General features: G+C 40.4%; 1 protein-coding gene and 1 pseudogene across 2 annotated transcripts; one reads left to right on the forward strand and one right to left on the reverse strand.

Annotated features, from left to right (window-relative positions):
* The first annotated feature begins 4,495 nt into the window (after window positions 1-4,495).
* Window positions 4,496-22,203, forward strand: AMACR (alpha-methylacyl-CoA racemase). 2 transcript variants are annotated; one of them, XM_021696058.1, is made up of 5 exons: window positions 4,496-4,845; window positions 6,927-7,070; window positions 8,177-8,337; window positions 12,788-12,974; window positions 21,455-22,203. In XM_021696058.1, the coding sequence occupies exons 1-5, from the start codon at window positions 4,599-4,601 to the stop codon at window positions 21,862-21,864; spliced, it is 1,149 nt and encodes a 382-aa protein (XP_021551733.1). In that variant the 5' UTR covers window positions 4,496-4,598; the 3' UTR covers window positions 21,865-22,203. The 2 variants fall into 2 exon arrangements, with proteins under 2 accessions (XP_021551733.1, XP_021551730.1); XM_021696055.1 differs by lacking the exon at window positions 6,927-7,070 and having other exon boundaries at window positions 21,455-22,188.
* Window positions 15,280-16,801, reverse strand: LOC110584759 (annotated as a pseudogene).
* Window positions 22,204-24,173: the final 1,970 nt, after the last annotated feature.

Genomic DNA, 24,173 nt, shown 5'->3' on the forward strand with positions numbered 1-24,173 from the left:
TCTTCCTGACCAACACAAGCAACGTTATTTGTGAATGGATATTAGCCAAAATGTGCTTGACTGGTTGGTAATGTTTTTGTGATTTTGTGTATGTCCCCCACTGCCCCTGGGGCTGTGTGGTCATGGGTGTTGAGGTTTATTATTTCCAGACATCATAAATATTTTGTAAAAGTGTATTGCCAACAGACATTTGAATGTTGCATGTTGCCCAAAGGGATTCCATGTTTAAAGAACATACACTATTAATAAAATGTCTTAGAAGAAGATATTGGCTTAGCTTTAGATAAAACTGAGGTGAGAAAAATGTAAAAGCATTGTATGGAAATAAACATACTTTTGTTAAATGTATTGTTTTATAATGTTCTGAATAAAGTTGAATAGTCATACGTTGTAAGTCACTATGGTTTGTTAACACAAAGTTAAAATATTTTCATGCAGATGATGTAAACAGCCATACATCGATGATGTAGGCACAGAGCATGGTCGTTTGTCTACAAAATACTCCACTTTTCAGTTATCCCATTGTTATGACTTCAACCCTCTGCAAATTTAAGACATTGATGTTTGGAGGAGGTCCTTTAATGTAATCTGAGTATCTTAAGGGACCAGGATCTTCATCACATATATGAGGTCTTTCTATGCTGATGTAAATTCTAGTTTTCTTCTTAGTAGAGACACCCAATTTGGTTGCAGGCAGGTGGAAAAGACTTTAGGCTTGCAAGTAAGTCTCAGGTGTAAAAAAGAGTGCTTAGTAAGGAAGGTGGGGGAAGATCAAGATTGATTGTTTCACAATTTTACCCATGACCAGAATTATATCTGGAAGATTAATTTTACAAGTTTTCATAAAATTGAGGATCTAAAAAGGAGATAGTAGGTAGGTATCATTTAAGCAACCAACTTTTAAAAAAAAATCCCCTTTACCTATTTCACTCGTCCCTTCTGTTCCCCTTTGGCAACCATCAGTTCTCTGTATTTGTCTCTTCGTTTTTTTTTTTTTCCAAAATTTGTTTTGTTTTCAAAATTCTACATATGAGTGAAATCATATGGTATTTGTCTTTATCTGTCTGAATCACTTCACTTGGTATAATACCCTCTAGGTCCATCCATGTTGTCCCAAATGGCAAAATTTCACCCCTTTTTAGGGCTGAGTAATATTCCATTTTATAGACATATATGTGTGTGTGTGTGTGTATATATATATATGGCATGTTTTCTTTATCCATTCATCTATATGGACACTTGGGTTGCTTCCATATCTTGGCTATTATAAGTAATGCTGCAATAAACATAGGGGTGCATGTATCTTTTTGAATTAGTGTTTTTGTTTTTGTTTTTGGTAAATACCCAGTAGTGGAATTATTGGATCGTATGGTAATTCTATTTTTAATTTTTTGAGGAACTATCATACTGTTTTTCCCCCTGGCTGCACCAATATACAGTCCCACCAACTGTTACAAGGATTCCTTTTTCTCCACATACTTGCCAACACTTGTTATTTCTTGTCTCTTTAATTCTAGCAATTCTGACAGGTGTAAGGTGATACCTCATTGTAGTTTTGATTTGCTTGAGCATCTTTCATGTGTCTGTTGGCCATCTGTATGTCTTTTTGGAAAAATGCCTATTCAGGTCCTCTGCCCCCCCCCCTTTTTAAAAGATTTTATTTATTTATTTGAGAAAGAGAGAGAGAAAGCATGAGTGGGGAGAGAAGCAGAGACAGAGAGTCTCAAGCAGACTCCACACTGAGCACGAGGCCCAACGCAAGGCTTGACACTGGGCTTGATCCCACAACCCATGAGGTCAAATGATCCTGAGCCAAAACCAAGAGTCAGATGCTCAACCCACTGAGCCACCCAGGTGCCCCCCCTGCCCATTTTTAGTTTGATGATTTGGTGGGGGTTTTTTGGTTTTTTTTTTTTTTTGGTGTTCAGTTGTGTAAGTTCTTCATATAGTTTGGATATTAACCCTTTATTGGATATATCATTTGCAAACATCTTCTCCCATTCAGTAGGTTGCCTTTTTGGTTTGTTGATGGTTTCCTTCACTGTGCAAAAATAGTGACATTTTAAAAGAAATACATTCTTTCACTAGCTATTTGGTTATTCTGAAATACTGTTTATATGGAAGACAAGATTGATGCTTGATTTTTTTTCACTTTTATTTATCAGTTTTTAGAATAATGAGTTGGTGCCCTAGAAATCTTCAAAGGTGATTAATAAGATCTCTTAAAAAGCATTATTATTAACTTATGATTTTTCATATATTTAATGTGTTTCAATCCACCAGAGTCATTATTATAATTTAATGGCCCCATCTTAATCTTCTGTGGGAGGTCCTTCATTCAAGTAAGTACCTCTGTTCTTTTGACTCAGAATCAGGCTGGTGTAAATCTCTCAGCAGAGCAGAGGTGAGTGAAAACTGTGTAGATCTATATCCCAAACAGACTTTCATGCTTTGACCTTGGATGGGACTCCAGTGGCCTGAATTCAGCAGCATCAGGCAATTATGTAAGCTACTTGATATCCTTCCAGTGAATTCTGTTGTATTTAAGCCAAGAATCTGATTGATCTAAGAGAAAGGAGTAGAAATGGGGAGACAAGTTAGGATAAGATGGAGTACAAAAGCAAGTTCAGAAGAGTGACTGCAATGTAACATCGTTTATGGAAATTAAAACTACAAAATATGATATATATAAACAAAATGTAGTATATAAATAGTATAGCTACAGCATCAATAGATATAATTGACTGTGGACCATATATCAAAATCATGGGAGTGCTTATGTCTTGATCAGTGGAGTGAGCAGGAGCAGAGAAATATAACTTTGGGTAGGAAGGGAGGGTAAAGGAGACTTTGGCTATGGAAGGTGTTAAAAGCAGCTGGCCTGTGATCTATTTGCTCCCTTTACTACAGGGATGACTTGAGGGTTAAAGAAAAAGGCACATGACTCTCCTTGTCAATTGTACCTTTTGTATCTATTTACCTTGGGTAAATAGATGAATGATATTTGCTAGAAGGAAGAGAATTTATCTATTTGATGCATTTAACAGATAGCCCTGGCCATAGCATTACTTATGCTAAATAAACCCAGAATCTAGGAAGCATGGTTCCAGAGCTAAGTAACTCTCTAGGATGTAAAATGAAGTCTGTTAGGTACCTGAGAACCTCGTTAGAGACCTAAACTATAGCCATGGGTCAGAGGGTATATTAGTTTGCTAGGGCTATAACAAAATATCATAACTCTCCACCACCAACCCTCTTAATAGTTGTATTAGTCTGCTCAGGCTGCCATAATAAGGCACTACAGGCTGGGCAGCTTAAACAACAGAAAACCATTTTCTCACAGTTCTAGAAGTTAAAAGTACAAGATCAAGGTATCTGCAAGTTTGGTTTCTTCTGAGGCCCTTCTCCTTGGCTGGCAGATAGCCACCTTCTGCTGCGTCCTCACATGGCCATCCTTCAGTCCTTGCTTTCTGTGTCCTAATCTTTTCTTGTAAAGACACCAGTCATATTAATTAAGGCCAACCCGTATGATTTCATTTGATCTTAGTTATCACTTTATAAGCCCTGTCTCCAAATACAGTCACATTCTGAGGTACTGGGGTTAGGACTTCAATATATGAATTTTGAAGGGACATAATTCAGCTTGTAACAGAGGGTATGTGTCCAATGTAGGAAGGAAGGGCCATGTGAGATTTTCAAGAACTCTGATTTGGCTGAGCCTTTCCATGACCTGTATCTTTGAACTTACTAGTAAAACTGGATGCTGGGTAATATTTCTGATTCATGTGAATCCATCCTGGTTGTTATATGTGTACTGTTTCCCTGGAAACAAATATAAAAAAAAAAATGTGTCAATCTGGAGGTCTTCTTTATCAGTCTTTGCAATTTTCTCTTTAAGTTTTTTAAAATAAAAATAAAACAAGAGAAGGGGGTAAGGAAGTTTATGTCTGAACAAAGGTAGGAACATGGGCTAGAGAGGGTCAAGGAGGTGTTATATTAATTAAACAAGGAGGCCATTAGACTGCTGTGGTTTCAATGCCTTGGCAGCCTACTAAACAAACCAAAATCTAACCCTGTAAATGTCTCAAAGTCATGAAATTGAAACCTAAGAACAATCCATCACAAACAGCCAAGCAGACTTTCACCTACAGCTAATCTATCACTTATTTGCTTTTCTCTGTAAAAGCCTCTCCCCAGCTCCTGTTGGTAGAATGCTCCTAATCACGTCATTTTGGGTGCTGCTTGATTAGAATATGTTTTGCTAAAAAAAAAAACCATACAAACAAACAAAAAAAAACCTTAAAATTTTTAATAAGCCTCAGTTTAACATTGGATATGCAGAAAGGGAAGCAAAGAAATCCTGTCTGAGCCATGTGACGAGCAACCCCTCAAAGGGCAAGGAGCCGAGAAAAAGGGAAATCACCCTTTGGACCCGGCGAGGAGGCGGGGCCGGGATCCGCCCAATGCGCAGACTCCAGGACAGGGCCCCGCGCAGGCGCAGGAGGGAGGGAGCGCTAGGCAGTCCAGCCTCCCTGGCGGCCTGGCGGCCTGCGCTATATCTAGGCTGGGACAGTTCTTCACTTGGAGACCCGGGAGCTATGGCGCTGCAGGGTATCTCGGTGCTAGAGCTGGCCGGCCTGGCCCCGGGCCCGTACTGCGGTATGGTCCTGGCGGACTTCGGGGCGCGGGTGGTGCGTGTGGACCGACTGGGCTCCCGCGGAGATGTGAGCTTCTTGGCCCGGGGCAAGCGCTCGCTGGCGGTGGACCTGAAGCGGCCGCAGGGGGCGGCTGTGCTGCGTCGCCTGTGCGCCCGGACGGATGTGGTGCTGGAGCCCTTCCGCCATGGTGAGCCCCCCGGCGCCTCCTCAGCGCCGCTGGGGGGCGGGACGCAGGAAACGGGACGTTTGACAGGCAGCGCCCGCTACACCCGTGCCCTGTTGCCGCTCAAACCCTTTCCTGTCACTGCCTTTCTCGATTGTTCTGTCAGGTTTGCTGTTGACCCTTCGCCCCTTGAGATGATCTTCCGTACTTGGAATCCTAGATACTGCTGTTGCCCTTGTTCTCCTTATACCCATTGCCGGCTCCTTCCCAAATTGCTCGTTTTTATAATCGCCTCTTCGTATTTGCCTTTCTTTATTATTGGAGGGTCACGAATCCTATCAGAATCTAACGAAAGCCATAGATTTCCCTCCCTGGAAAACTGCATGTAGGTACATAGTCGAAGTTTTTCTACAGTTTGGGCGGTTGGTGTACCCTCCAAAAGCTATCCTCTGACCCAGGCTAACACTCTGTCTTAAATCCTTGTGTTCCCAAGTTCCAGCTTCAGATCAATTTAGTTTACACTCTGCGTCCTGGAGCCACCTTATCTATTCCGAACGTTTTCACCTTTTATAGACAGATGATGACCAAATCTATAACTGTACCCCCCTCCTTTAGAGCCACAGACCGCTGGAATACACAAGCCCTGCACATCTCTTAACTGGCTGTCTCCCAGGCATGGCAACTTCCACAAATCCCAAAACAAGTTCATTATGTTACCTCCTAAAATAGCATCTCCTCCTTCTATATTATTTATCTCAGTAAATGGAACCAATACTCACCCAGTTGCCTGAATCAGAAGCCTGCACCCCGTCCATGACTCCAAATATTCTTCACTTCTTTTGCTTACAGTTATCAGGAATCCAGACATTCTTCCTCCTTTCTCTCACTCAGGCTTTCCATACTTGCTGTAGCTTCCTTCACACTGTTGTAACAGCCTTTTTAAAGCTGACGTTTGGGTCTAGCACCACTTGGATCCATTCTCAGACAGCTGCCAGGTAATCTCGCTCAAGTACTAAACCAAAGCTTTGTCTGGTATATAGCAGGAAGTCAGTAAATGTTTGGTGAATGAATTGAATGTCTGTGGGGCACCAGACATATTAAATGTGTTAATTCATTTATCCTTACAGCAGATTGGAGGATTATAATAATTTAATAATTAGGATTATATAATTTAATAATGCCCCATTTAAAGATGGAGGCTCAACATGGTTGATTCCAAGGTCTTGCAATTAGGAGGAAAATAGAGCCCTGAATACAGGCATAGCTACTGGGTGAGAGGATTGTGGCTGGTGTTTGTTTAAGCAGAGGACTAGAATTCTTTTTTTTTTTTCTTTTTGTAATTTATGCAGATTTAGCAGAAAAAAGACCATAAAATTATTATATAATCTTTATTATTTTTAGTCCCAGGAGATTTAAAGTACCAGTTATCTGAATTTTGTGCAATGAATATGGTACTTGCTGATAAAGAGGTCTTAGATGCTATTTTAGCAAATCTTTCCACAGATATTTGCTGAGCCTTTTGTGAAGGTACCCATGCTAGGCACTTTAGAGGCCCGAGGAAACAGATCAGACGTGAATCCTACCAGAGGATTCTAAGCTGATAGGGAAGGTGATGGAATATCTACACACAGAAGCGCAGCATGAGGTAGAAGGTGGTGGGCAGTGATGCAGGCACAGAAAAAGAAAAGATCCTAAAAGGAATAGCCATTTTCAGAAGTGTATTTTTGACCAAATAAAGCCCCAGGGTAACTGCTCCAAGAGAACAAACCATTTCTAATAAATGACTAAGGAGAGGATTTGGGGAACTATAAAGGTACTGACTCAAGGAATGAAAGGCACACTATGGGGATTAAAGGAGCTTGGATATGCCTGAAGGGAAATAAGGAAGGACTGGAAGGAAATGGTATTCTGGGGCAGAAGTCACACATTGTAGAAGTGGTGGCCTCACTCATTGTGTCCATGTCCTTAAAACATGCTAAAACCCACCACAAACGTTATTAGTATGACTTGCAAGAGTGCCATTTTCTGTTTGCCACAGAGACGGGATTATACCCATCCTCAGTTCATCCCTCTTTAAAAAAAATCACTGTTACTTTTCTCTTAAGGTGTCATGGAAAAACTCCAGCTAGGCCCAGAGATTCTGCAGAAGGAGAATCCAAAGCTTATCTATGCCAGGTTGAGTGGATTTGGCCAGTCAGGAAGATTCTCTAGAGTAGCTGGCCATGACATCAACTATTTGGCTTTGTCAGGTACATCGACAAAATAATTTCTCTGTACTGTTTATTTTGTTCCCAGTCTAGATGGACAGTTACACTAATTATAAAGAATTTTTAAAGGTGCAGATTTAAATATTTACCAGAATCAATAAGGGGACAATGGTCGTTCAAAAAGGGCGGGTTTGTCTGGCTCCTGCCTGGCTCAGTCAGTGGAGCATGCGACTCTTGATGTCAGGGTTGTGAGTTCAAGCCCCACTTTGCACATGGAACCTAGTTAAAATTAAAAAGGGGGGGTTGGTTTGTCTTGGAACAGTTATTCTCAACCCTTTTCCCCTTGTTTTCACACATTTGAGGGATAATACACTGTCACTAGTAACATTTACTTACTACATTTGTATAATCAATTCTCAGGCAAGCCCCTGCCAGGAAGTAAGAGATCTGATTGTCCTGTAGTTTGAAAATGCTAATATCATTTGATCCCGCCTCCCCTCTCCTACCTTCATTGAGAATCATTGCCTGAGTCACCATTTTAGACTTCTCTAAATATCTGTAGTTTTAGGTCATATTATCACTTTATTAGAATTTTTGCCTATGAGAATATGTCTTAGAATGACCCAGTCCTAGGATCCTAAGAAAGTATGTGTTTTTGAGTAAAGAAAGTCTCAAATTTCCTGTGAGTACAAATTTAAAAGGTTGAAGAAAAGAGTGAGGATGGAATCGGTTTTTCCAGCTATTTTAAAATGTAGTCACTTTTATTTTTCTTGTGTTCATTTTCTTGCATCTCTTTCTAATAAGAATGGCAGTGGATTATACTGTTGTTAAGCCATAAACTAAATTGATAACAATAATTTTTTCCCTGAAACTCAGCAAGTAAAAACTTAGCAATAAAATTCTGAAAGCATGAGTTGGAATCAAGTTTTAGAGAAGAAAAACAAAAAACAAAACAAGGAGCCTTGTTGTGCGAAAAGCCTGTTTATAAATATGCTGAATAGGCTTAGATTTGGAAAAGCATTATGTACTAGTATTCACTATGTTAGCAACTAGAGAGACTGGTTATTCCTCTTCAGGTGTTCGTGTATTTATTTAAAAGAGACATTAAATTTACAAGTACTGTTCCCTAATGTTTTTTAATGATGTAGGTGTTCTATCAAAAATTGGCAGAAGTGGTGAGAATCCATATCCCCCACTGAATCTCCTGGCTGACTTCGGTGGTGGCGGCCTCATGTGCACACTGGGCATCTTGATGGCTCTGTTTGAACGCACACGCTCTGGCAAAGGTCAGGTCATTGATGCAAGCATGGTAAGTGTGAATTAGGGGAAGTGATAAGCCTCCCAGTTGTTCCTAAGTATGATAGGCAGCTGCCTCAGATTCTTTTCTGAACAAGACAGGAGATGAATGAGATTTGAAGTTAGAACCCAAATTAACTTTTCTTTAAAATAGCTTCATATCCTTTACATGTGTTAGAATGTCATCATTGATTATCTGTTTGTGGAATCAATTTTCTAAACTTTCCGTGGCTCATCTGATTCCTGTGTTGGTTTCAGCAATTTTCCCCATACTGTTTCTTGTGCTTCAAATACATTTTTCAAGCAATCTTCATTTAAAACTGGGCTCAGGAAGTCTCCCTTAGCAGATAGATAGAGAAGATTCTTTTTTTTAAAGATTTTTATTTATTTATTTGACAGAGAGAGACACAGTGAGAGAGGGAACACAAGCAGGGGGAGTGGGAGAGGGAGAAGCAGGCTTCCCGCGGAGCAGGGAGCCCAATGCGGGGCTCGATCCCAGGACCCTGGGATCATGACCTGAGCCGAAGGCAGATGCTTAACGACTGAGCCACCCAGGCGCCTCTAGATAGAGAAGATTCTTAAGGGTGCTAAAGTAAAATGGGCCAGTCTAGACCTTCCTTCTACGTTTTTCGGGGAGACTCCAACATTGTGAGGCTTCGTTTTTTTTTCACTGCCATGCCTTGAGTATGGGCCTCATGTTATGCTAGGCACTTCCCCTGTGCAGTTTCTCCTAATCCTCAAAACAGCAGTTTCACTTGGAGTATGTTATTTTAAAGAGGAGGAAGCCCAAGTTCTCACAGCCCCTTGGAAGGAACCCAGTCCAGCACCACTACAGGTTTGCATTTGGGCAGCTCTTTGGAGGGAGAATGGAGATGGATGTGAGGAAGACAAGACTGGAGGCAGAGAGACAGTTACTGGGTTGCTGAGAGAGAAGCTTGAGCACTAAAGTTATTGGTGATAGAATGGGTCTGGGTTTAAGTGAAATTTATCTTTGAGAATGTAAAATTGCCAGGATTTGGTGATGCATTGGCAGTGAGGGGAAAAGGAGGAGTCAAGGCTGACTCCCCTGTTTCTTTCTTTTTTTTTTTTTTTTGAGATTTATTTAGAGGGAGAGACAGAGAGTGTGTGCATCTGAGTGAGGGGAGGGGCAGAGGGAGAGGGAGAGAGAGAATCTTCAAGCAGACTCCCCACTGAGAGAGAAGCCCAATGCAGGGCTAGATCCCAGGACCCGGAGATCACGAATGGAGCTGAAATCAAGAGTGGGCCCCTTACCCAACTGAGCCCCCTAGGCGCCCTGACTCCCCTGTTTCTGGTGTGGGTGACCCACCGTGGGGGAGGACTGCCGATGGAAGAGGCAGCGTGAGTTAGCGGGTAGGAGCACAGACTCCGGCAGCCCCCCTTCCTCCACCACAGGTCTGCCACCGACTCGCTCTGTGATCTCGGGTAAGGTACTTACCTCCCTGTGCTTCAGCTGCTTCTTTGTAAAATGGAGATAAAATGGTACCTACCTCAGAGCATCGTTAGAGAACTGAATGAATTTATCCGTTGTTCAGGGTTTAAACAGTGTCTGGCATAGAGGTGGTGCTCTGCAAGGATTTGCTATTATTATTATTATTATTATTATAAAAGGAATTCAGTTTGGGTCATTTCAAGTTTGAAGTCTCTCAGATGTCCAGATGGAGGTGAATACTCGAAGTTAGAGACTAGAAAGAGTTGTAGAGTCATTTGGGAGCCACCTGAGACTGTGTGGTCCTCTAGGGAAGCAGACAGAACACTGGGTTTGAAGAGTGGGCAGAAGAGGAGAAACCGGGCTAAAGAGAGCAAAGTGGAGAACTGTAGAGTGTTTCCATGGAAACGAAGGAAAGAGAAAGTGCTAAAAAAAAAAAAGAAGGAATGGTCAGAGGGCCAGATGTTGGTGGAGACCTCAAGAGTTTAGATCTGAACAGTGTAAATTGGATTTGCCATTGGTGACCTTTTACAAAAGCCATTTCCAGGGCCCCTCATCTTGGGGCCTTGGCTTGCACTACCTTCTCACAGGCTTACCCCTGTGACATTCACATTGTCCTCTGTGTCCCTGTCTGAAGTGACTTCGGTAGGAGTGGTGTGTGATTGGTCTTTCTATCTCCAGCTCCTGGCCCAGTCCCTGCACACCTAGGAGCAGCAGTGGTACCCACTGTGCACTTACTATAGGCCGAGCACGGGTGAGGGGATTTCCCTGTGTCTTCCCTCTGATCCACATAGCTCCGTCAAGGAGGTGTGCTCACTCTCTTGGCATTTGAAGACTTCCAGCTTGGAGACGGGGAACTGCCTTCCAAAGCAGGTGGCTGGAGAGGGTCAGACGCAGGCAGTGTGACATCTTCATGGGCATGAAAACTCATGCTTTCCGTCACTGCCCTCCATGGACATGGTCCCTGGGGTCCAAAAGGAATGAGCTAAGAACAAACATGAGACCTTGGGAGTTTTAAGGAGAATATAAGGTTAAATACTTATTTAATAATAATTAGAATAATTTACTAATTATGTGTAATTGCTTATTTATAGTCAAATATCAATAAAAGGTAATTGCTGCTTTCATCAGACTGTGTCTAATCAGAATTACATGGTGATTAGGAAGATAGTCGGTTGTTAGTATATGTGGAAATGCAAACTTGATTCAGGGTTCATGTTTGCATTAGGGTCAAGTGAGTGTTGGCTAATAACTCAAGGCCTTAGGGTCAGTAAAGCATGGTATTCATTACTTTCCCATCTCTGGGAACCCTTGTGATACAAATAGTTATAGAAGCTGATGAGTGAGCGCAGATACCTTATTCTTCTAGGCCATAGTTTTCAAGTGTTTTTAGCGGCAGAATCCTTGACTCAGGCTTGCCTGTGATGTCCGGGGGTCGTCTCCTTGGAAACTGCCAAGTGAAGAAAACTGTGGAACATGATGTCTGTTTTCCCGTGTTTACCCCTGATCTGGGGAAGGGCGCTAGACCTGGGGCGAGGTGGCTGGGCACTAGCACATAGGCTGTGGTCCCACATGATGAGAACAGTGTAAAAGGTTGGGAAATTGAGGCTGCAGTTCCCTTGTGTCAAAGGGCTCTTGTCTGTGTCAGCTACTCAACATGTGCGTGAAGGGTAAGAGAAGACGTACATCTGGGTAGCGTGTGGAGGTGAGGATTGTAACTGCTGTTGCTGCCCTATATTCTCCTACCCAAATAAAATTAGGATAAAATTAGGATTAAATCAGAGCCTCTGTGTGCTCTGGATGGGCCAAACTGGACCCGTAACTCTATTAGTGCATGTTTTTTCAAGATACTCACCAGTATATCTAGTATATAAAGGAGATTTTATGTATGTATGTATATACATTTATGTATGTGTATGTATCGTTATATGTGGTGTATCATTCTACGTGTGTGTGTATGTATATATATGTGTGTGTATGTATATGTATAGATATGGGGACTCTCTAAAATCTATGTAACCCAGTTTCAAAAGAAGCCACTTATACAAAATATACATACTGTTTGGTATGTCAGATCTCAAAGCCATAAATTTAGGTGTGCATGAGATTTCAAGTTAAAAGGGAAAATTGGGATGTATCCAAAGATATATTTCGCATTTGTTTCGTAGCCAGTAACTGTGAGAAATTCCATAGGCCCACCAAGGGTGCTTTGATGGCGTTCTCCCTGGGGGCCTAGATCATTAGGATCATAAAGCCATTAGGAGAGGGAAGTAGTCTTCTTTGGATAGCCCAGTACATCCAGCCTGTAACAATTATACCTGAGGATATGAATCCATTACTATTACTTCAGGACTCAGTGGGAAGTTGGCATTCCCAAACTAGTTTGTCTGGACTCAGAAAACCCATGTATCTGCCACTCATATTGTTATGTTTATTTTGTTACTTTCTAGTGATTGTTAAAATTAAAATGTATTAAATATTCAAATATAGTTTTCTTGGGCTTGGAGTCAAAATAAAATAAGCTAAATTTAACTGTAATATGATTTACCTTTATAATGTGATATGCTTCATATATCTATGTGTATGTGTTTATAGGTATTGAGATCAGAAGATAGATTTTCAAAAACCTCTTTGCTTTATTTTTAACTTTTTATCCTGATAGTTTTAAACATATATAATTATAGAGAGAATATATAATGAACTTCCATGTGCCCTCACTTGGCTTCAAAAATTATCAACATTTGGCAGTTTTATTTGAAAGGGAGAACAAAAGTAGTTCCTTCTAAGTCTTTTCTGAAAAGTATCTTCTGACCTGAAGAGTGGAGAAACCCTCTACCATAAACCTGTTCTAACACACTTTCTTGAAATATCAAAGAAGTTGTGTAATTAGATACAGTCTTCCTATACTCTAAGAAACATTTGTATACCAATGTTAAAAAAAATCTAAGTGGAAATTAATCATGCCTTTATAGTTTAAATATCTGGATTCATATTGTATCCTGTTTCTTCTTCAAAGGTGGAAGGAACAGCATACCTGAGTTCTTTTCTGTGGGAATCTCAACAACTAGGAATGTGGGAACAGCCTCGAGGACAGAACTTACTAGATGGTGGAGCACCTTTCTACACAACTTACAAAACGGCAGATGGGGGGTTCATGGCTGTTGGAGCATTAGAGCCCCAGTTCTACAAGCTGCTGATCAAAGGTAAGTAACTTTCATGTGCCTTCCCCATCTCCCCTTTTCTTGTGGATGTTCTGTAACCTCTATTTTAGAGCCTTTTGAAATTCATTGTGTCTTTGTTATGTATCTACCTCTAATTAACCTAATTATAGCCATCATTATATTGTGGGGCATTTCCCTTATGTTTTAAATTGACAGGTAATTTGACAAGTCTATAAAATAGCTCAGACTTTAAAAAAATAATCCATTTTGTGGAAGTTCAGTTTTTTATCACATTTCATACTCAGATATTTATATTGCCCTTGTGTGCCCACATCTTATTCTTCCTTAGGAATGACCTGCTGGTTCTACCAGTTCTTTTTTTTTTTAAGATTTTATTTATTTATTTGATAGAGAGAGACACAATGAGAGAGGGAACACAAGCAGGGGGAGCGGGAGAGGGAGAAGCAGGCTTCCCGCGGAGCAGGGAGCCCGATGTGGGGCTTGATCCTAAGACTCTGGGATCATGACCTGAGCCCGTGGCAGACACTTAACAACTGAGCCACCCAGGTGCCCCTCTACCAGTTCTTATACCTTGATAGATATCACCTATAGTCCTCCCCAGTGTCAGGGGTCACTAGAATACGGAGCGACTTTGGTGAATAAGATTTTGTTGGAATATGTTATTATCACTTGATGCTTCTACAGTTTACCTTTCTTGTAGATTCTTGTCTTATTTGCATGTGGCCACAAGTTAGCAGGAATATTTGGGATCTCTTCTTCCCTAATTAAATAATTGGACTAATGTTATTTTGTTCCTGTAAAATGTTTGAATTTAAAGTTTACTTTACAGATACCTGAGTAAGAAGTTGTAGAATATATAATGTGGTGTGACAAGCTGGTCATGGTGCATCTATCTTTTCAACTTTAAGTGTGGAGTTTTGTTGTTATGTTTGGTAGCTTTTCAGATGCAATATACTACCTACAGTTATTGGCATATAACTGAAATTGTCTTTTACAAGCATCAGAAAGCATTTTATAATCAACAATATTAACTTCACTAACTTAAATATAGTTGGAGAAACGTAGAACGGAATGGTTTCTCTAGATAATAAAGGCTTTTCTGTTCAGAAATTAAAACTAAGAATGGAAGGTCTTAATTCAAAATCAAGGACAGAACAATGCTATGTGAGGGGCTGAATGGTGGGAGCGACACTCCTTCCTCGGTGTTGCAGGGCCTTGGAAGGCAGCAGGATAGAGCACAGTGGAGTCCATACCTGACGTAAACCTTGTACATTTATGTATTGTCTATAGAGAATTTAAATACAATAATAAAAATGACTAAACTTCAGTCAGCTTTTTATCATCATTCACAGGCAATTCTAAATGACAATGATAAAATATACTCATTGAAAAAAAATGTTGTTTGAGTTCTGAACAATTGCTTCAGCTACTATTGAGTTCTAATAACATGTAAGCTGATTAGCACATTTTTATTACTTATCCTTTAATAAATATTGCATAGAAGTTATCCAGAGAACTCCCAGTTTTATAGTCTCACTCCAGTGTTTTCTTTTAAAATTTTCATAGTTTCAGCACTCACATTTAGGTCTCTGTTAAATTATGAGTTAATTTTTGTATATGGGGTGAGCTAAGGGTCCAACTTCATTGTTTTGCATATGGCTCTCCAGGTTTCCCAGCAAAGACTATTTGTCAAAAGGACTGTTCTTTCTCCATTGAATGGTGTTGGCATCCTTGTTGAAAATCAGTTGACCATAAGTGTAAGGGTTAATTTTTGGACTCTCAATTCTGTTCCGTTGATGTACATGTCTCTCCTTATGTTAGCACCGCACTGTGTTGATCACTGTAGCTTTGTAGTAAGTTTGAAAGTAGAAAGTGTGAGCCTTCCAATTTTATTCTTTTTCAAGATTGTTTTGGCTGTCCAGGGTCCCAATATACAGAGAAAGGAGAAAAAAAAGCTGGAATTCTGTGCACTACCACACAAGGGCCTAGCACCCTCCAGCTTTTAGCAGAGCTAAGGGAGCAGGTTTTTATTTTTTCCCACAGAGCACAGTGGTATTGATTCCATCAAGTTTTTGTTGAGACAGGAAGGGATAAAAATAAATTTGGAACAGAGAGGGGTGGACATTCTTTTCCCAAAGTATTTTGTTCAAGGTATTTCCCCCCCCAAATAAGTTGAGAACCTTTAGTATAAAGGGAAAGAAAAGAGACTTCAAAAAACAGGGCAAATGAGCACAAGAGCAGGGAGGAAAAAAAAAAAAAGACTGCAACTTGCTCCCAGGGACTGGAGAGAATTAAAAAAGGAAGGTTAGAATCTGTCAGTGTTCCATTAGTCATCTTCTGCTTCATCCTCCTCTCCTTCCTCCCCCTCATCATCACCTTCATCTTCTTCACCTTCATCTTCTTAACCAGTATCTTCCATACCTTCTTCTTCATTGTCATCGTCATCTTCTCCTTCCCTTTCTTCCTCATCTGTATTAGGAACCAAGTAATACTATAATGGATTTGGCCAAATATCATCTTTGATGACCTCTCCTAACTCATCTGCACCTGCATCAGAATGGTCAGTAAACCAGGTGAAGAAGCTCTTTGGTTCCCCATGCTGTCTCTTCCTGCTGGCTTTATTCTGTATTTGACTTGAACGTTTCATCAAATCCTTTCCAGATTTCCATTTGATTTCAGTGGACTTTGAAGGTGGATCACTACTCTCATTCAGATGAAATTCTTGGAAGAGAACTTTATTTTCAAAGTAAGGATTTTCATCAAAATAATATTCTGTTCTGTAACCCGATTTAATATCTTCAAATTCTGCCACTTCAACTCTTGTCAAATAATGTAACACCTCTTCATCCTTCTCCCCAAGCAGTGCAGACACTTCTGGATGGTTGACAAATGTTCTTATCCCCCAATTTGGGGTTTGGGCAGTCAATTCTGCCCTCTCCTAAAGAAATGGTTGGCAGAGTTTGTTATGTTCCTGTTCCTGTTCTGCTTTCAAAATCTCACTGACATGTCTGTTAAGTCTATTTCACCTTGTATTTCATCAACATCTTTGATTGCTTGTGGTTGTTTTTCTCCCTTTAGCAAGGGCTGAGATGTCTCCCTCTCCCTCTGGCTTGGGGGCAGGTGGCAGTCTCGGTTTCTTCATTTGAGGCAGGAGTGAAGACTGGCATTTGGGGGCCAGGCTGTGAGGAAAGTCCAGGAAACAAGGGCAGAGGCATGTGTGGAAGAAGCTCCAGTTACTCCATATGTTGCTGTTCTTGCTGGTGTCCTACAAGTCTCTGAGGTTCTGTTCATTTTTCTTTTCCCTTTTCTTTCTGTTGCTCAGACTGGATAAGCAGTTTACTTTTCTTTGAGTTCCCTGATTCTTTCTCCTGCTAGTTCATGTCTGTTGCTGTGTCCCTTTAATGAAGTTTTCAATTCTAGAATTTCTTTTTTTTTTTTAAGATTTTATTTATTTGTCAGAGAGAGAGAGAGATCACGAGCAGCGGGGATGGGTAGAGGGAGAAGCAGACCCCCCCCAGCAGGGAGCCAGATGTGGGACTCGATCCCTGGACCCTGGGATCATGACCTGAGTTGAAGGCAGATGCTTAACCAACTGAGCCACCCAGGCGTCCCTAATTCCAGAATTTCTGTTTGGTTCCTTTTTCAATAATTTCTGTCTCTTTATTGATATTCTCTTTGATTAGACATCATTCTCAAACCTTCTTTTAATTTTTCAGACATGGTTTCCTTCAGTGCTTTGAACATATTTTAAGAAGCTAGCTGATTTAAAGTCTTTTCCAGTAAGTCCGATATTTGGCTTTTTCAGGGACAGTTTCTGTTCATCGCTTTTTGTCTTACGTGTGAGTCATATCTTCCTTCTTCTTTGCATGCCTCACAAATTTAGTTGAAACTTGATATTTTAAATCCTGTAATGTGGCAACTCTGGAGATCAGGTCTCGCCTTCCTTTCCCCTCTCCTCAGTCCTGGGTTTGTCATTTCTGCTATTTGTTTATTTAATGACTTTCCTGGACTAAATCCGTATTCTTTGGTATGTTCAGCCACTGAAGTCTGTTCCATTAGCTTGGTGATCAGGTCATGATTGGATAGAGATGTCCTTAAATGCTTTGAACCAGTTAATTTCCCATCTTTTCCTGAGGTGCTCTGTGCCTTCACTTCTTGCTTGTGCGGAGGGAGACTCGGGGTCAACCAGAGGTGAAAGATTAGGACCTTTTCAGATCTTTCCTGGGCATACTCACAGCCCTACATATGTGCCTTCTAAATTCTCAGGAAAATGTTGGAGCATTTCAGAGCCCTCCATGAAAATCCTATTCCCCACTTTTAAGTTTACTTGTCAGCTTCCTTTTAGTCCCAACAGGGAATGCCACCTCAGATAGCTATGATAGTAAACAATTGCCACTGATTTTTTTGACATATGTCAAAAATGTTCCAGGAATAGGGCATTGTGAGCTCTAAGTCAGATCAAATGAAGACAAGCCCTGAGAATGGAGCCTTTCAGGGAGCTGCTAGACAAATAGCAGTTCTCTGGGAATGGGATTTTGGGGAAGCTCTCAACTCATTTGCTTCCTACAATGGCAGTTATCCTGTTAGTTATTACAGCACTGTGGTTGGGAGCCCGTTGGTTTTGATGGCTACAACAGAGCTGGGAAGAGAGGGATGAAATTAGTGCAAGTTATAACACCACAAGTCTCACCGATCTTATTGGAATGTAGTTGTTTTTCCTGAATAAATGCTTTTTGGATTATTGTAAACTTTTGGTTAATTTCCAGAGTTACGAAAAGGTTCATTCTGACCATTTGTGCCAGGGTTCTTGTTGCTTTTATGCAAGAGCGGGCTTTTGAAGGTTCTGGCTCTGCCATTCCAGAAGTTAACTTCCCTCCTTGGTGTATCTTGTTGTTATCTTAAAACATATGTGTTTGGCACGATAATTTCTAACATTCACACTCCACCACAATGAATGAGTTTTTCTGGAAACACTGAAAATGAAATGGGATAGTTTTCTAGCAGGCTAATTGTTCCAGCCCTTCAACTTCTGACCACCTTCTAGATTTTCTAAGTCTGAACTCTGTAACCACCCTGATTTTTTTTGTAGCCTCCTCTCTTTGCATCTACAGCCTTTTATGGTATCCTTAACCTCCTCTCTCCCTTCAGAGTTCACTAGGGATCCTTAGCTGATAGGTGGTTTGTGGTTCAGGCTGACTTAGCATGTTCAATCAGCTTTGGCTAATCTACATGGTCCATGCCAAAATGCCTCAGCATTTTCTTTCTTTTACAGTACTTATTTACAAAAATAGTACTTTTACTAATCACATGTACATTACTTCTCTCCCAGGTCCCAACTGGACCAACGGCCATATCCATAATGATTTTTTTAGGTAGTGTTAATTATGTACCTCATTTATTTTACCTTATATTTGAGATCTTGAGACCATACTTCATTGAACTCTTCCGTGTCTGAACATAAATGCCCAAGGTTCTTGCAAGGTACAGATTCTACTGCTGCTTTCTGGGGCAAAGAAATCTGAAAACACAGAATTTCATGACATTTTGGGATAACAAGACTCTTGTAGTATCATCAGTAAGCACTAGAGGATTTTTTTAAAGTAGTTCTAAGACTTCAAAATATTATTAAAAGGAAAGCAGACAACAAGCGTTGCCAGGGTTGTGGGAGAAACTGCAGGCGTGTGTGTTACTGGTGGGAAAATGTCAAATTATTTCGCCGCTGTAGAAAGCTGTGTGGCAGTTACTCAGAAACTTAAAACAGAATTACTATAAATGTTATGCTAGGACAAGTTTTAAAAAATGAAAAATAATTCAAAATAATGTGTGTTTTAGAAAAAAGCATAATACAGAATTTGTAAAGTAAGAAGTAAAAATTCTCTCTGTCCTTCCACTCTGGGAAAGTTTGGGATGTGGCTTTCATGAACTTTTTCTGTGTACATATCAACACAATTGTTTTATTTATTTATAAATTATATTTATATACAGTATATAATCATGTAAATTTGTAGTTAATAGCTCTTTTTTTTTATTCAATAGTATACTAAAGATGTCCTTTCTTGTCAATCCAAAAAATCTGCCTCATGATATATATAGCAGCCATATGATATTGTATGGTGTCCCTGTACTAAAACATTATTTATTAATAAACATTAATCTTTGTACATAGAACATTGCATGCTTACAACATGAATTTTTGACTGCTTCATATTTGCCAGATATTGTGTCACAGAGCAGTAAAGTTTATGACACATACTTAAAATAATAAGTATTTTGTATAATCGCCTGTGTGTATGTATATGTGTACCCGTATATTTAAGGTAGCTTTTTGGAAATTAAAACATACTTTCCCAAGTTTTAAATAGTGTCTGAGTCTACAGACCAGTCCTTGAAATGTTTGACTTAAAATACCAGAAATTTAATATTGGTTATGCTATAAAAACTAGCTACCATCTACAGTTGTATTTATGTGGGGGAGTGGTTTTAGAGTTCCATACAGGAATGTCAAGAGCACAGGAAACAGCCTGTCCTAAACTTTTGGTGGCTAATCCTGTGGCCTTGATCAAGGTCCTGGGCAGGATGGGAAACTGTGGGCTGAGAAGGGATGAGAAGACAGTTGAAGAGCTGGGGTGTCAGAATTAGGGGTAGGAGCTGGGGTCCTTTGATTTCTAGTATTTTTCCAGTATACAAACTATAACTTGTGAGACCACTGATCTTAAATATAATGTCTGTTACAGAGAGAACATATTGGATCCAGTTTTGTTTAGTGTTAGGATTCTGATCACATTCTGAATGAAAAAGCATGCAGGGGCACCTCGGTGGCTCAGTTGGTTAAGCGTCTGCCTTCTGCTCAGGTCATGATCTCAGGGTCCTATGATTGAGCCCCAAGCTGGGCTCCCTGCTCAAGGGGGTGCCTGCTTCTCTCTCTCCCTCTGCCCTTCCCCCTGCTCGTGTTCACTCTCTCTCATGCTCTCTTTCTCTCTCAGATAAATAAATAAAATCCTTAAAAATAAATAAATAAATAAAAATAAAGCATGCAAATGTTTCTAGTAGTAGCTGTGATCTATATCACTATTTTTGGCTAACTGGTCATTTTATTTGTTTTTTAATCACAGAGTTTGGGGCAATCAGGAAAAAGAAAGCTAAGTAAAAGACATCCTTAGAAGCATTTTTTGGGGTAGATTATAGTGATAAACCTGAAGTTATGGCTCCATGTTTTTCCTGGTATTTGAATGGGACAAGTGGCTACAGAGAAAAATTTATTTGGGTATCCCACAGTTGTCTTTTCACAACTGTCCAGAACTGTATGAGTTCTCATTATTTCCTTATATACCTCAGAACCCTAAGAATGGCTTTCGGTATTCATGTCTTCTTACCTCTTGAGGGATTTTCCTCTTCAGAGCAGTTTACAATTAGTCATTGTTCTTCTACATGATAGGGAAGGAAAGGATGATAAAAGTGATAATTATTAGATTAACTTGACTAAACTTATGCAAAATAACATGCGTAAGCAGAAGGGCCTTTCATTATTATTCCACTCTCACCGTCTACACTGAAAAACCCTCTTCCATGAGGGAGTAAACATGACATTTACACCAAACCCTAGTAAAGTGGCCTTTTGGGTATAATTCAGTCCGCTCTGGAGTTCAGGTGCATCTGCAGGGGTGCAGATGCTTTATAGCTTTAGTCTATAAAGGAGGCATAGATTAGGTCACGGGCCCAGGGAGCCATCCTTTCTGTTAAATCCGCAGCTGGATGCTTTCATCTTTTCTGCACCATGTGTTGATGGGCCCTTCACGGTCTCCTTCATGCTTGACACAAAAGTCTGTGTGCCTCACTCATGATTTGGCTGGGTGATCACTTTCTGTCATGTTTGCTGTAGGAATAATTTGTTGCGTGTCTCTGGTTATCTTACAAAGCCTCTGTTTCTAGTTCACAGCAGTGTTCTAAGAGGGTAATGAGTCACACATCCATCCTACTAGAGCTCTTTTATTTGACCAAAATAAAGAGAGGTGAATATTATATATAAAATTGCAATTTTGAATTTAATCATTTACCTTCAGTTTTCTTAAAAAATGGGATAATTGTGTGTCAAGTTGTTTAAATTTTATTTTTTGTAGGGTTTGGGTACACTATATAAAATGTGGGGTTGTTTGAATTCAGTATGACAGATAATAGCATCATGAGGAAATTTATTTTTGAAAACTTACTCTGGGAAAAAAATCAATTTCTGGAAACTAGACCTTTACAAATAGACTACTTTTGATGAAATATAAATAATAAAATCTTGCCAGTGGGAAGTCTGTTTGGAGTCCTGCTACCCGCTTACCTCTAGCCATTGGCTCCAACTTCAAGTTGAGTTTGAATTTCCTCTCTTGACCCAGTTGAGAAATCTTACAGAACATCCTGTTTGGGACGGTATGGTGAGGTCAAAATGCATTTTCCTTGATTATAATCACTCCACCCAAAGCTTAAAATTTTAAGAAATTGTGTTTTTATCTCAGGACTTGGGCTAAAGTCTGATGAGCTTCCTCATCAGATGAGCATGAGTGATTGGCCAGAAATGAAGAAGAGATTTGCAGATGTATTTGCAAAGAAGACAAAGGCAGAGTGGTGTCAGATCTTCGATGGCACAGATGCATGTGTGACTCCAGTTCTGACGTTTGAAGAGGCTGCCCACCATGATCATAACAAAGAACGGGGCTCGTTTATCACTGAAGAGGAGCATGGGGTGAGTCCCCGCCCTGCACCTCTGCTGTCAGACACCCCAGCTACCCCTTCTTCCAAAAGGGATCCTTTTGTAGGAGAACATACTGAAGAGATACTTAGAGAATTTGGGTTTAGCCAGGTAGAGATCAATCAGCTTACCTCAGATAAAATTATTGAAAGTAATAAGCCAAGAGCTAATCTCTAAGTCCCAGGCCTCCTAGCTGAAATGAATTTGAATATTGCATGTTCAGTACAGAAGAATACATAAAATTCTAAGTGTGGAAACCTGAAGGAACAGTATCACAGTGGACCAGCTATTCCAATCAAGAAACAAGACTGATTACACAGTAATGATAGAATTCTGAAAATGGTTAACATCATGGCTTTTGATTTAGGAATGTTTTTAGTTTACCAATATCAAATTGTGACAGTTTTTCTGCCTTTCGATTTATTTGATAGATTATATTTTTAATATTAAAATGTTAATAGGGCACCTGGGTGGCTTAGTCAGTTAAGCGTTTGCCTTTGGTTCAGGTCATGATCTCAGGGTCCTGGGATCAGGCCCTGCACCCGGCTCCCTGCTCAGCAGGGAGTCTGCTTCTCCCTCTGTATGCACATGTGCGTGCACGCTCTGTCTCCCTCATTCTCTCTTGCTCTCTCTCAAATAAATAAATAAAATCTTTAAAAAAAATTAAAATGTTAATGGTGTACCTTAAATGAATAAATATAATGCTTTTTATTAGATAAAGCCTTCCCCTCCCTAAAGTTTGCTTATGCTTTTAAGTTTGTGGAAAGCTTTCAAGAAAGCCCTTTAAATAGCCCTTAAAAAGCATTTTGTGGCTCATTGCAATAACTTTGGCTCTACTGTTTACCAAAATGAAGTCCTTAGAAAAGTTTGATCCAGGGCGCCTGGGTGGCTCAGTCGTTAAGCATCTGCCTTCGGCTCAGGTCATGATCCCAGGGTCCTGGGATGGAGCCCACATCAGGCTCCCTGCTCAGCGGGAAGCCTGCTTCTCCCTCTCCCACTCCCCCTGTTTGTGTTCCCTCTCTTGCTGTCTCTCTCAGTCAAATAAATAAATAAAATCTTTAAAAAAAAAAAAAAAGTCTGATCCTTTTTATGTGATAAAATCATTCAGCCAGTATCTGAATTGGAATTTTAGAAAATGTTCTTGATATTTTCTTCAAATAATCCCCAGTCTCCATCTAGACCACCATACTGAGAGCCCCGCTTCTCTGTGTGGCTGCCTCTTAACATCACCCACCCACATCTCTTTCTCAGTAAATTGCCATCTTTTTGGAAGTCCTTCTAGACTCTTCCTCAGCTTACCAGTCTCCAGCCTCCATTCCCATCATGTCCGCCTCTGCCCCCAGTAGATCCATGGCTTATCCCTCACTTCATTCAGGCCACTGCCCAAATGTCACCTTATGGAGCACCCTTTCCTGACCCCTCCCTAGAATGGCAGCCACTTCATCACTCACTCTCCCCTCACCCGTTTTGTTTTCCTTCACGTCATGTATCATTACTGACATTATACTGAATAGCCCCAGCCCTCTTAACCAAGGCACACTAGAATGAAAGCTTTATGAAGGACTTTGTGGGTTTTATTCACTGCTAAATCCCCAGTTCCAAGAACAGCACCTGGCCCATAGTGGAAACTTTGTAAATATTTATTAATGAAGTGAATCTCAATAGTGAAGTGCTGTCAGTTCCCTCTTCCTAGCTCCGTACCAGTCCCCTCTGCCCAACACCCTTTGTGCCTTCATTCAGGCCCCTATTATCTCCACCGCGGCCTACTGCTCAGCTTGCCTACCTGACTTTTGACCTCCAGTATTATTGCCTTCATTTTTTTGGTATCATGTTACTCTACTGGTAATCTTTATCACACCAAACTGGTCTTTCAGTCCTGTAAAATTCCTCAATGGTCCTCTCTTTTTTCTATAGAACAAAATATAAATCCATTTATATGGCATATCAACCCTTTATTTATAACAAGACTTCTCCCTAGCTGTCTAGTCCCATCCGCACTCACTGCTCCCCGGCACTTTACATTGGACTGCCTTAAGTTCCTAATTCTGTGATGGTCTCTCTTGCTTCCATTCCTTTCCATATTCTGTAACATTTAGCAGGACTAAGAATATTCCTAGTCCCTTTTGGTCCAGGTTGTTGATTTAGCAAATTGAGACTTGGCTCAAACACAGCCTTCTCTGCAAAACTTTCGGCCCTAGGGCAGTTTTATACAGTGATTGTGAAATTTGGAGTCAGAAAGGTCTTGCGTTCAAATATCACTCAATCACTGTGCTGTCTAAGACAAGGCCTATCATATGCCTGGAACATCCTAAGTGCTCAGTAAGTTTTAGTTCTAAGGGGCCCTTCCTATGTTTCCATTGTACTTCGTACATATCTCCAAGGATAGTCATTGCTTTTAATGTAGTTTACAGAACTCTTCACTAGGTCATAAGCTCCTAGAGTAGTTGCTCTAGCACACAGAAGAATCATCTGGAGATACTGTTAAA

Source organism: Neomonachus schauinslandi, chromosome 7, assembly GCF_002201575.2.
Source record: "Neomonachus schauinslandi chromosome 7, ASM220157v2, whole genome shotgun sequence".
NCBI classification, from domain to species: Eukaryota; Metazoa; Chordata; class Mammalia; order Carnivora; family Phocidae; genus Neomonachus; species Neomonachus schauinslandi.

Coding starts and splice junctions, on each gene's coding strand:
- AMACR (XM_021696058.1), top strand. CDS start 4,599: ATGGCGCTGCAGGGTATCTCGGTGCTAGAGCTGGCCGGCCTGGCCCCG. Junction 4,846..6,926: donor GCTGGAGCCCTTCCGCCATG/GTGAGCCCCCCG, acceptor TTTTCTCTTAAG/GTGTCATGGAAAAACTCCAG. Junction 12,975..21,454: donor CTACAAGCTGCTGATCAAAG/GTAAGTAACTTT, acceptor TTTTTATCTCAG/GACTTGGGCTAAAGTCTGAT.